The sequence below is a fragment of the Terrapene carolina genome, unplaced genomic scaffold, assembly GCF_002925995.2.
Source record: "Terrapene carolina triunguis isolate 2854851 unplaced genomic scaffold, T_m_triunguis-2.0 Scaffold58, whole genome shotgun sequence".
Lineage (NCBI taxonomy): Eukaryota > Metazoa > Chordata > Testudines > Emydidae > Terrapene > Terrapene triunguis.
In genome coordinates, this window is record NW_020664409.1 from 15,630,486 (window position 1) to 15,644,632 (window position 14,147).

At 41.0% G+C, this 14,147-nt stretch overlaps 1 protein-coding gene across 1 annotated transcript in view; it reads right to left on the bottom strand.

The window, feature by feature from the left end:
• Nucleotides 1-14,147, bottom strand: part of ZNF236 (zinc finger protein 236) — a 195,418-nt gene that overhangs the window by 163,274 nt on the left and 17,997 nt on the right. The window contains exons 2-4 of the mRNA XM_024212120.2: nucleotides 11,354-11,496; nucleotides 9,207-9,371; nucleotides 5,603-5,781 (exon numbers count right to left, since the gene is read on the bottom strand). Of these exons, the coding sequence (XP_024067888.1) occupies nucleotides 5,603-5,781; nucleotides 9,207-9,371; nucleotides 11,354-11,496 (487 nt within the window). The remainder of the gene's footprint in view (nucleotides 1-5,602; nucleotides 5,782-9,206; nucleotides 9,372-11,353; nucleotides 11,497-14,147) is intronic.

Here is a 14,147-nt window from a genome sequence, read left to right on the forward strand (position 1 = left end):
AGTTTTGCAAGATTCTATTAATTCACAGTGAATAAAATGTCTATGACTTTGAAAACATCAATCATCATAGTAAGTGGCAGATGAGCAAATTCAGTTCCTTACCTGGTAAATTTTGCAAGGTTGATATAGCAACTGCAGTATCTCTTTCTATTCTAAAAGAAAGTGTGAGCACTTAAAAGTAGAACCTTCTCACTCAAGAAACGTGCTTACTTTAGTGACAAAAATAACTTTTTACCACTTTTTACTCAGCCTAGCAGAACCAGAACAGCTAAGAAAAAGCAAGCTATATGATGTTCCATTTCATGCGTCATTACTACATCCGTGAATATCCATTGACAATAATGAGGTAGTAGTTGAATGAACAATTTTAGAACACGGTTACACACTAAAGAAGGGTTTAGCGTGGCCTTCAGACTAGTGAAGAAAAACTGAAGAATTCAGGAAAAGAAGAGGGCCTAGATACTCACAACAACAACAAAATCAATCAATCATCTGCAATTTTACCGGTACTGCTGTGCATTCACTTAATCACATTACAAACTTGAAAATCTGAAAAAGGACAGCCTTTCAAAAGTTTCTTTTCAGAAAAGATAAATAATCCTAATACACAGAAAGGAAATGCTGTCTTTCATTGCAGGAACCACATATTGGGTTCCTTATCCATCTGTAATAAGTAACTGTCCAATAAATCACAGTTACATACTTATTTCATTCTTTGTTTCCCTTAGTCTTTAAAAATTTGCAAACATTACAAGAAGGAGGGGTTATTTTCCCAGTACAGTAAGTGGAGTTCTTCAAGATGTCCTATGGGTGTTCCACTTGGGGTGCACATGCACCTTTGACCAGAGGGTATAGAGGTCCGAGACAGACAAACACCACTCAGTTTCTTCTCTACTACAAAAGATCAGACTCCTGAGCAGAGGGAAAGGAGCATCCACAGGCATGGGTGTAGTTTGGGGGAGAGGCGATGCCTTCAGCAGGCACAGAATTTGCCTCCCCCCTGACACACATGCAGGCCCCATTGGCCTGACTGGAGCTGCCATTCCAAATATAGAAGTCAAACTACGCCTGTGCCCATAGGTTCACATATCTCAAAGAATACCAGTTACTTACATGCTAAGTAATCTCTCTTTCTTCAAGTAGCATCCCTCTTGTTACTCCACTTGAGGTGACTTCTGAGCAGTACTGTTTGAAGAACTACAGAACCAAAGGCAGCATCTGCTTGAGAAGCATTCACTAGGGCATAGTGTCAAAAGGTGTAGACCGAAACCCACATTAGCAGCTCTATTTCCTCTATAGCAGGAGTTTTCAAACTGTGGTTCGGGACCCCAAAGTGGGTTGCGACCACATTTTAATGGGGTCGCCAGGGCTGGTGTTAGACTTGCTGGGGCCTGGGGCCAAAGCCGAGTTACACTGCCCAGGGCCGAAGCCTGAGGACTAAAGCCCTGGGCAGCAAGGCTCAGGCTTCAGCTTTAGCCCTTGGTGGTGGGGCTCAGGTTACAGGCCCCCTGCCTGGGGCTGAAGGCCTTGGGCCCTCCAGCTGGGGTGGCAGGGCTCAGGCTTCAGTCCCCTCCCTCCTGGGGTCATGTAGTAATTTTAGTTGTCAGAAGGATGTTGCGGTGCAATAAAGTGTGAGAATCACTGCTCTACAGCAGTGGCTCTCAAACTTTTTTACTGGTGACCCCTTTCACATAGCAAATATCTGAGTGCGACCCCCCCCCCCCCCTAAAAAATAAAAACCCCTTTTTATTTTTTTTACCACCATTAAAATTGCGGGGGGAAAAGCAGGGCTGGGGGGGGAAGTTGACAGCCCAGCCCCCCCCCCCCATGTAATAACCTCATGACCCCCTGAGGGGTCCCGACCCCCAGTTTGAGAACCCCTACTCTATAGGGACATCTTTTAGCAAGGCAACAGATGTGGAGTCATATCTGGTAGAATGGGTTATGTCCCTAGGTGGGCATGGTACATTAGCGGCTTAATAGAAGAAGAGATACAGGCAGAAACCCATTTAAGAAGTCTCCAGGTAGACAATGGAGTTCCTTTTAGCTCGGTCCACAATACAAATAAAGATACAAATAAACTTGGAGAGGCTCAGAAGAGTTTAATCCTGTCCAAATGTATGCCAGAGAACCCTCTTAACATCCAGTTTATGGAGGGCAGCTTTTTCCCTACTCTGATAGGGTTCAGAACAAAATATAGGGAGAGGAATTGTCTGATTTATATGCAAGTCTGAAATGACTTAGATAAGAACTGTGGATGCGGTCAGAAGAACACCTTATCTTTGAAGAAAACAGTGTAAGAAGGGTCAACCATCAAAGACCCTAGTACACCAACTCTTCAAGCAGAAGTAATGGCCACTAAAAAGGTGGTTTTCATGGAAAGGTGGCCATTGGTTCAAAAGGAAGTTTGTGAATGGCTGCCAGATGGATTTTAACCGAGTCCACTTCTTTTCTTCAGGATAAGAAGTTATTCTAAAACTTCTGAAATGGACGAATCAAAGGGAGACAGATGTCGGTGAGCACACCATTGGTAAAATCTTTTCCACTGCTGAACTTAAGTTTTTCTGATCTCCTTTTCAACTGTTAAGCAGGACCTTCTGCATCTGCTTCCAACAGGAGAGCTCTATCTCTACGTGCCTTCCAGATCCCAGGCAAGCCTACGTTGGAGTGAAGAATGCTACCTGAGTCCTGCAAGAGAAGTTTGGAGAGTCAATGGTAAGTTGATGGCCAGCCGAGAGAAGAAGCGGAGAAGGTGCCTTGGCCAGGCTGATGCAATCAATATGTGTGGGGTTATGTCTTGCCTGACTTTGTTCAGGACCATGAGGATTAATAGCATTGCAGGAAAGGCATGTAGAAGGTTCTTGGACCATGAGAGAAGAAAGGCATCACCCAGGGAACAAGCACAAGTTTGTGCGTCTCCACTTGATGGTGATAGCAAAGAGATCTATTGTCAGAAAATTCCAGGTGAGAAACAGCAGTCTGAGTACGGACTTGCTGAGTTCCCATTGATGATCCTGTGCGAAGTGTCTGCTGAGGTCATCAGCTATGGTGTTTTGAAGACCAGGCAGAGAGACTGTTGAAAGAAGACTACACTGAGCTATGCGCCCTTCCATAACTTCATGTCCTCTGTACAGAGGGAAGGAGATCTTGCCCTTCCCCTCCCTCCAGTTTATGTAGTGCAACGTGACCTGTGATCTGTTATTATGCAAATGAAAGGAAGTACTGACAGGCACACCTTACAACCATAAGTTCCAGGATGTTGATCTGAAGGGTGGACTCAAGTGGTCCACCTGCCCTGTACACTATAATCCTGTAGGTGAGCTCCCATCCAAGGAGGGATGTGTCAGCAACTATTTTAATAGTCTCCACCAGCCTTTCCTTTTGGGAATAAGGAAATAGTTGGAAAAAAATTCTCTTCTCCTTTGTATCGAGTGGGAACTGGTTCCATGGCTCCTAAGCAGAGAAGAAACAGAACCTCCTGTCTCAGGAGAGACTCATAAGATTTGTCCCTGAAAAGAGATGGAACAGCCTAATGTTATGACTTCCAATCTGTCAGATGCAATCTGCTCCTACTAACTGCAGAAATGGGAGAAATGATCCCCAAGAGGTGGGAGGATAAGCTCAACAGGATACTCCCGTTTCAGATTCCCATCATGTTTGTGACCCTCAACCAAGGCATCAAAAGGGACGCTTTACAGAGGACACCTGCTGCATCAACAGGGCTGTAGTGGAGAAGTGTTTCCCTTTGGGTAGTCTCAGTTTCCTCTTAGGCGGCTCAAGTCCTCTGTGGGAAGTGGAAAACTAGGTTGTGCAGGACCTCTGAGCCATTAGCAACATAGACCTACTGAACCTCCTTTTGTCTACAGACGTATACGTACCCTCGAGCAAAGGGTCACCCTATAGTCCTTAAAGGAATGTAGGGATTCACGCCACAGAAGAGGAAGTCCATTACTGTGTTTTGGACATGAAGACTGAAGAATGCATCGTAAATGACTGCAGTAGTGGACATGGATCAAGCTGCTGTGTCAGCAGTGTAGAGGTAATCCGTAAAGTCCTCCCCAACAGGAGCTGTCCCTCCACGATGATGGCCTGAAATTGCTTCCTGTGTTCTTATGGGAGTCGCTCAATAAAAATTAAATTTGGCTTAGTTGATGTGATTATATTTCACGGATCTAAACTGCAGGATGCAGACAAGTACGTCTTGCTACCAAATAAATCTAAATACTTTTCGTCCTTGTCAAGAGGGTTGCTTTTGAATGGTGATGCCCGTTCCACTTGTTGACTGTCTCCATCACCAGGGAGTTGGGGGCAGGATGAGAAAATAAAAATTCTGAGCCCCTGGCTGGGAAAAACATTTTTTTTTTTAAATCTGGCTTCTTAACTTTGGGGATGGGGGGAGAAGGGGAGAGAGAAACAGTGGCTTGCCAAGCCATTTTGATAGGCTCCAACAGCAGCTCATTCACAAAAGATGGAGGGTGTAAAATTTCCAACAATTTGCGCAGGATCTCTGGGACTTTTTCCTAATAGAATTCAGAGAGAGTCCACCACTCTCTTCACCAACTCCTAGAAGTCATCCCCAATAGATGGGTGGAACATAACCGCTTTAACCAGAGATGATGATGAAACATTTGTCTGAAGAGTAGCCTCCTCCATCACCCCTTCTTTCTTGCTCCTCAAATGTTTCCTCCTGCAATGCAGATTGCTGATGGGGAACGAATGGGAGCAGGGAATGCTGGCTCTGGTGTTCCACATGAAGACAGGTAGGGCGTATAAGCAGACCAAACAGTCACTGCCGCCAAAAATTTCAGATCAAAAGTGCACAGGGCACGTGCGCACCTCAAATGAAGCACCCACAGGAACACTACTCAAAGATACAGCACTATATATCAGGAACTCTAAACACATACTTTACAGATACGTCAACTGGAACTACACTTTATATTAATAAGCCCATAAATATTAAAGAAAAAGAATCACAGCCTACTCCAGTGAGGAATTAAAAATAAAAAATAATACCATTTCAGTTCCTTTTACATTTCTAAACGTACTCAAATTATCTCATAGAACTTGAAGTTAATTATGTCATATTTATTATAATGCTCTTCCTTTGGCTTTTAAAGTCAATATTTACGTAAGGCTAGTGAACGCTCTCACAAACACAACAGAAGTTACCTGTATACACTTAAAAAGAGCCAAACTACAGCCTCAGATAGTCAGCAATATCATGGAAAATATAATCCCAAATAAGGGACTGATTTGTTAAGTCCACATTCAAGCAAAATTTCAAGCTAAATCCACAGTAGTTTTGCTTGAGCACACTCAGCAGCATGAAGTCCTACAGCACTGCCACTTTCTCAGTAGGACACTTACAGCTAGGACACTTACAACATGAATTTAAAGTGGTAGGTCTTGAAGGTGGATGGAGGACCCTCATAAGGGTGCCCCTGCTGGACAATTCCCACTGCCTGTACAAGACCAGACACTGGCAGTCAACGACTGGGCCAGACGGAAGTAAGTTCTTTTCAGGCTTCCCTATATTCTACTGCTGCAAAGGAGCATCCCTTATTACATGAATATGCATAACTTATCCAATGATTCACACCTTATTTTGTAGTGAGTTTTCATGTGCTCCTTAAGCTGTGAGGAAGTCTCAAATTCCTTCTTACAGGACTTGCAGCAATGGGTTCTGCTTCCAGCCAATTCCTGACGATGTTCTTCCATATGCATGGACAGTTGGGTCTGCAAAGTAAACTCATCTCCACACTCTGAACAAATAAGATTCTGAAAAAGATAACAGAGAACTTGATTCTCTAGATCATGAAATACTTAAAATATTACCATAAACACGGAGTGATTTTTTAAAAAACCTTTTCAGAAGCTACACCAGATATAACTTTTGCTTAGTTCTGAAAAAGTGGGCTTTCCTCCTTGGACCCTCAGAGTATGGTACACAGCAACTAAACACCAGCAGCTGGCTCAGGTCAGCTAATTTGGGCTCATGAGGCTTAGGCTTCAGGGCTATAAAATTGTGGTGCAGATGTTTGGGCTTGGGGTAGAACCCAAGCTCTGGCATCCTCCCACCTTGTGGGATATTTCAGAGGTCAGGTTCTAGCCTGTGCCCAAATGTCTACATCACAATTTTTCAGCCTGCAGCCCAAGTCCCACGAGCCCAAGTCAGCTGACCCAGGCCAGCCGCAGATGTTTTTAATTGCTGTGTAGACATACACACAGAGAGACGATTTCTCATGCCCTGAAATGTAAGGGTTTAAAAACCTTCCAAAACATGTGGAATTTTTTTTAAAGCTTTAATAATTTAACTCTGGATATTTTCATTATCTACATAAGTGTCTAATCCTTTTGGATGCTCTTGGCCTCCATCATGTCTTGTATCAACGAGATCCACAGATTAATTGTGCATTCTGTAAAAAGAGTTGAAGTTGGTGCCTTTCAATTTCACTGGAAGTCTTCTTGTTCTTGAGTTATGAGAAAGGGCAGATAGAAGTCCCTGCTCTATCTTTTCTATACCATTCACTATTCTGAACAACAACTATCACTGTATGTACTTATCTCCTCTAAACTAAAAGAGTTTCAATCTCTTTAGTCACTCTTTATGTGAAAGTTTTTCCAAACCTCTAATTAGTTTTGTCACTGATCTCTGAACAAAAGCTTATGCCACTGGAAAAGGGAGAGGGACCGTTAAAAGTATGGGTAAAAGTACACATTTCTCAAACTGGGGGTCCCGACACAAAAGGAGGTCACACAAGCCTACTGTAGGTGGATTGCAGTATTGCCACCCTTACTTCAGCGCTGCCTTCAGAGACTGACAGCTCCTGGCCCGACATCCAGCTCTGAAGGCAGTGCCGCCACCAGCAGCAGCGAAGAAGTAAGGGTGGCATGCTATGAATACATCTGCAAAATTTGCTATTTATGCCATGACCAACCCATGAAAAATATGTGATTTCTCCATAATTTAAGTAGACCCCTAATCATAAGGTTAGCTCCAAGAGCATATGTGCAGGGAGCAAGAGTCTGCTATATAATCTAGGTTCAATATGCTACAATATTCCTTATGGAACACACTGAGCATCAACCATCAAAATTTGATTCACACTAACTTTTCGAGCTGTATTCATTAAGGATGTATTCATTAAGGATACTGTATTCATTAAGGATGCAGTCTTCAGAGACTACTAAAGTTTTAACCAGTGACTCCATAAGCTTGATAAGTACTGTATTAGATCCATGTCACAGGAAGGTGGTTGTACGTGGGCGAGGGAGTCACGTACCACTGATGGAAAGAAATTTATAACAACTGATGGTGCAGAGAGATTCCACGATGAGAGGAAGAATGGTGTTGTGATTAAAATACTGCACTGGTAAAAGCTCCGAGTTCAGTTCTGGCTCTGCCAGACTTCCTGGGTAAACACTTGTTATTCCTATGCATTAGTTCCCATTATATAAAAGACATCAAAATACACAGGGGTACTGGGAGGATAAATTCATTAGTGACTGGGGGCTCACAATACCCTCCTCTAACCTGGCTGATAGGCATCTAGTAAATGTTTAAAGCCCTACTTGCATGATGAGTTTTAATTGACTCTAGGAATAATCCATGTCTAGGAGAACCCAGAGGCATGAAAGATGATGGAGCTTTGCTGTACTGAAACATCAGAAGAGCCCTCATAGTTGAGAGACATGAATCAACACTACAGATTCCACACACAAAACCAGCATTGGAGCAGTCTCTGCTGGAACTAAGTTCATTATATGAGGAATCACCTATATTATTTCCCTTGGCTTCAAAGCCTCATTGGGTCCATAACATTTCTTTCTTTCTGGACCGAGCCTTCAATTTGAGGCAGTGGGTATGCTTTTGTGAGATGTGTTCCTCACCAAGACAGCATATGCACCCGAGTGACCATCACTGATGGGAATGGCCTCACGACAGGAAAAGCACCTCTTGAACCCAGGGATGCGAGCATAACCCCGAGAAGGGAGAACTTCCCAATTAGGAAAGGCATAGAAAAGGAAACCTACACTAAGCTAAAGAATATCAGGTAGTGAAGAGCAACGGAATTTTTTTTTCCTACCAGGAGAAACAAAAATAAAGGAAATGGCTAATATCTACAAAATTATAACGGAAACACTACCATTACTAAAGAATAGGGATGTATGAAGAGCTCTGCTTGGGATTCCACCCCAGACCAAAAGCGGTTGAGAAGGAACTAAGGGAGGTTGGACGGCACAGCGCTATATAGACGCCACTCACAGCGCGAGACAGGGAGGAGCACATGTGCGGCCCAATGGACACTGCTACTGAAGATCTCTGATCTCAGCACTGGGGCGCTATCGCACCTACAGTAGAGAACCGACAGGGACACTACTTGAAGAAGAACCTAACATTTCAGAAAGTCCACAACTGGCTAAATTGGTGCCAAAACTATAAATGGAGCATAGGACTAGGCTAGAACCAAGGAAACAAAAGCAGAATTAAACATAACAGTGCAGAGAAGAGCTTACATTCTCAGTGGATAGCACATCTTTTTCTAGTTCCTAAATTTTAGTTCAAGTACATAAGTGATAGAATCCATCCTCCTCTGGCAGATTTTACAAAATGAATCTCTAGATCGCTATGAAGCTATCCTCTAGGGAAAAGGTATCCACTAGGGAAGATGCATGCAGACCCAGTGGCCACTGCTATTCTAGAAGGTTCCAAACTCTGCACTGCTAAGGGACTGAGTTCCACAGGTGAGATGAGGTATTTTTGAAATTTGAAACAAAGAAAATTTAGGTTTCTTCAATATCAAATTTTTGAAACTAGATGATATAAATAGCATAGAAGATTAAATAGATACAAGTCTTGAAATGTTATTTCATTCTCATCAAAAACACTTTTCAAGTAAATATGATTGATCCTGCTTTCAGATAACATGAATTTACAAAAGATAAATATTTATTTTCTTGTTACTGCCCTTGACTCTCAGTAACCTATTTACCAAATATGCAGGGATTCACTTGAGGCAGTTAGTGTATATCAGGTATGTCCATTTTTAGCTAATATTATTAAATTGTTTATGTTCTCCATTATGAACTTTATAGCTCTGCCTCATTTACTCACCCTTCTGTGCAAAAGAACAAGCTTAATTTCTTGAGTGTAACATTCATATCACATTCTTTCAAAAATTAAAAATGAGGTTAAGTATTACCTCTTCTTTCTCATGTAGCATAATATGAGCTTTGAGACTAGCCACTCTGGAGAATTTCTTGTTACACACAGGACATGTAGGATCTTCCCCATTGTGAGTACATTTATGAAGTGTCAGGTTGAACTCAACATTAAATGACATTGGACACTGGTCGCACCGATGAGGCTATTTGGGGAAACAAGATTAAGATAAATATATTAGGTCTAATCTTCTCACAGATATAGACTATAATATAAACTAAAAAAAATCCACATAATAATTAAAACAAAAACAGGCAATTCAAGAACCTATCTACAATAATGACACAAGAGAATCCTCCTGATTATTTTCTCTCATGGTCCCATGACCTAAAATACTCAACAGAAATTCTGACTCCCCAATTTTTCATAATTCCATTTGATTTGGGGGTAGGAAAGGACTGGCAAGAGAGAAGAGTGGAGACAAAACTAAATCTCTTTCTAAAATGTACATAATCCTGAACTCCTCTTCTGGGCTCAACCAACCATCTGACCAGAAAAGCAGAGAGCATTTAAGAGAATTACTATCTTGCTTATTCCAAGGTTAACTGTGCTACTCTACAATTTTGTACGCCAGGGGCCAACCTGAGCCTGGAAAGGAACCAGAATTTACCAATGTACATTGCCAAAGAGCCATAGTAATATGTCAGCAGGCCCCCCATCAACTGCCCCCACCCCATTCCTAGCACCTCCCACCCACCGGCAGCCCCGCCGATCAGCGCCTCCCCCTCCCTCCCCGCACCTCCCAATCAGCTGTTTTGTATCTTGCAGGAGGCACTGGGGGGTAGGGGGGAGGAGCGAGGGCATGGCAGGCTCAGGGGAGGGGGAAGGAAGGGGTGGAGTGAGGGCAGGGCCTGTGCAGAGCCAAGGGCTGAGCAGTGAGCACCCCCCGGCACATTGGAAAGTTGGCGCCCGTAGCTCCAGCCCTGGAGTCAGTGCCTATACAAGGAGCAGCATATTAATTTCTGAAGAGCCACATGTAGCTCCGGAGCCACAGGTTGGCCACCCCTGTTGTACGCAATCATTTTTCATTCTTAAAATTGATCTTTCCTTGCATTTTGTTCAAAAACATTGCTCCTTTTCTTCATTCGAGTGAACTGATAATTTCCAAATTAACCACAGATTATTTTTAAGTATAGAATTTGAAGTTAAGACATTATCAATTTTTTTATGATACAAATGCTCTCTCAGCACAAGTGGGTTGATTTCCTGAGATTTGAAAATTCTTGAGTAATAATTTATCTCAAAAAGACAGTTAATCTTCCTCACCACAAGACAAATATTAATGAATCGGTCCTCCCAACATGAAGTAGGAAAGGATTATTCCCGTTTTACAAATTTAAAACCAAGGTACAGCAATTAAATAAAACTGCTTAAACTTACACAGGAAATCTACGTCAGGGCCTAGAATTAACCCAGACTTCCTAAATCTTAATACAGTGCCTTAACCCACAAGAAGAATGAGGAATACTTGTGGCACCTTGGAGACTAACAAATTTATCTGAGCATAAGCTTTTGTGGGCTAAAACCCACTTCATCCATCCTCCACCTGGTTTAGAAGCAGTTGAAGTGATAACTACATTGGTTACCATTTCATGCAGGATTTTGCTGTTTCCTTTAATCAAATTAATTCTTTAAGGGGAAAAAAGAAAAGAGAAGAAGAGAGTTTACATAAGGGAAAGTTAATTCTAATAAATCAGTTGGGTACAAAATTTTGCCAATTAAATAAGACAAACAAATTTCCCTACTGTTGATAAAGAGTAGTCAGTTTACTATCTAAAATCTTGAAGAAAAAAAAAAAATCTTTTTACCAGTTTCTTTAGCCCACCTATATACTTTGCAGAGACAATAGACTATCTGTGGATACCTAAGCAAAAACTGATTCAGCTGGGGATAAGATCATATCTGAAATGTTATCCAATGCAAGGTTTCTTTCATTCCTTACAGACTGCACATGTGATGAGAGAGAAGTGAAAAAGTTTTGTCCAACTAAACTGCAAAGTTTGGCTATCGGCACCATTACTGAACACAGTTAAATGTGTCTTCAACCTCACCTATTAAAATGCTGGATTTAACTTTTGATGTATTCATTTTTTTTAGATTTTTATCTAGATTTACTGAAATACATACCTTGTCATTTCTCTCGTGATCCCTCATGTGGCGCTGGAACTGTGTCACTTTTGAAAAAGATAGCAAACAGATCTCACACTTATGGAAGCTTGGTACTTGGTAGGAACAATTACTGTTCTCTGTATTCAGTGTCAGAACACCATCTGCAAAATAAGCATTAAACACTTTTGTACAAAGTTATATTTTCAATTTTTAAATTAGATTTGATTAAAAAAAAAAAAAAAAAAACAACAAGTGTGCTCTGAAGTGGCGAAGACCCATGGAAACTTTCACAAGATTCTGACTGAACCGGATTTGCAAGATCTCAGAAACAGGAAGGGGTATGTTCCTGCTTCAGATGACCCAGATATTAATCACCATTCCAAATGTTTTATCTCCCTATCAATTTGTAGCTTTATGGCCATACTTTTCCCTTTATTTTTAAAATTGATTCTCTCCCCCTTCTTGCTTCTGTATAAAAGGCCCACAGAAACAGGGGACAGACCAAAAGACTTGCAAAAAGCTGTCAAATGAAAAAATTTCCCCTCCAATCTCTGTTATAGTGAACATATTTACTTTTAAAAAAATGGTTTTGGGTGACCATTTTAGACTGTATAGTTAGTAGTCCTGAATGTACAATGCCGTTTGTAAATGTGCACGTAGGTGGCTGTACAATGAACCTTCACTCTCCCTAAACAAGCATCAATAAAAATAAACCAAAAACAAAAACCACAAATGTAAAATCCTCAGACATGATTACAACACTACTGAATTTTTATATACATGGCACCTCTTCTCTCCCCCAAATATGGCCACTGCAATCTCTCCATTTCACCAGTCACACCTTGAGAGTTGTGTAGCCAATACTGATTGTTCAAGATGGTTGAGAGACATGCAATCCATCAGAGTGTTCTTGCACTTACAGTCAAAAGAGAAGTAACACTTTTTAGAGGCCAATCCAATTAAGACCCCGTTCATCTTTCTTGCTGTGAAAACTCAAAGTGATAGAAAAACCCTGAAATATAGTTTGAGGTTTGTATATCCTGTTGCAGAAAATGGTTGGAGTATAATTGAATCTTGCTTTGTAGGTAAGCTGTTCTTCAAAATCGTTTTACCAAATTATCCTGAAAATGGAAATCTCAGCTCTAAGGAAATTTAAATATTTAAATTTTGGGAGACATTACATGACTATAAATATTATGTTGTTTGTTTTTGAAAAATTCAATGGGAAAAACTTAGTAGCAAGTTTTTAAAAAGCATCTGGTTTAAGATCCTTCGAAGCTTTATTTACAAACAACATACTGAACACTAGATTGACTCATGATGTACTACTAGAGCACATCTTCTTCAGGACCAGATTTTTGTAAATATACCACTTCTCTTCCTATCAAAACAGAACAAAGTGTGTCAATGATGGCAAAGAAATGAAGAGGAAAAATTGCTATTACTAGTTACAAAAACATGGGATAAGGGATGAAGTAGTAGCTCCCCTTCTCCGATGAAATAAAGCTACTGCTTCTGATCCTCTCCTGTCCCTAGCAGCTGACAACACATGAGAAGCAATCACTAAGCCAAGAGACAAGAAAGAATCTAACAGGTTAGGACTTTTTCTCCTCCTTCTCCCTCCCTCATGCCTTTTTTTTGTGGGGCTGGGCGGAGGGGGTAAAATAAAGGGACTTGTAAAGGGGCATTCAGAGAATAATTTGTTTAGTGCTTATCTCTGGTGCTTTGCCACATCAGAATGATGCTGAAGAACTGGATATAAGCACTAAACAAATTATTTATATATGCAGAGTAATAGGAAGAGTGGAAAACAAAAGGCTTTGATTAATTTCTGCTTCACATAATTGTGTTATAACTAGGAGGAAAAGAGTCTGTCTAGATATGACAAATAAATCTAGCCTCTATAAATTTAAACCTATTGCATACTTTCACCTACAGATTCATCCAGTGCTGCAGAAATTCTCTGTAGCTTGTGAACATTACCAGTAATAAGAACTCTTTCCTTTCCTGAAGTGGTCAAAATTCATAGAAAACCTAGCAGCACAGCTCCAATTACAAGGGACTTTTATCTTATTGTACTTGGGATAGCACACTTATTCAAGTGGCATACAAAGATCAGTCACTAGTCAACTAGTCCTTGTAAATTCTAGTTAGATACATGGATGAGAGGGGAGAGAAACGAATAAGATAGCCAAATTATGCAAAATCATTTTTTAAAATTCAGCAGTGTTTTCTGCATACATATATCGACCATTATAGTTATTTATATAGAAATGTACTAAAATTACTTCCAGAATTCAATATGAGGATTCAAAGTGCTGTTAGAACCAGAAACAATAATGAAGCCAAATGTTATTCTAACAAGACTTTTTGTAGGCAAAATTCTGTTTTTAATTTTTTTCATTCTCACGAAGAAATAATAAGTAAAGTCAGCAGTCTCTTCATACTTCTCCCACCGCTCCAAAGCACATGCTCCCCGAGGACCAGTCACATACTTGTATTTATCTCCCTACTTTGTCTTCCTCTCTCACCTACCAACCAAATCCACAAATACGTTCAATTACATGCACATACACCCCACCCAAATACACAACCATCTACTCACAGGCTTATTCTTGCCCTCCTGTCTATCTAGCAGTTAAGTGCAGCAGCTTCTGGGCCACTCTGCTTTCCAACTTCCTCTCCCACCATTTGCAGATGGTAATCAACACCAAGAATTTCACTCAGAAGAGGACTGGGCAGCTAGTGAAGATTGAAAGTGTAATATTCTCTTGCTAGTTCAATTCCACTATGAAGCAGTTTGGACTAGCTA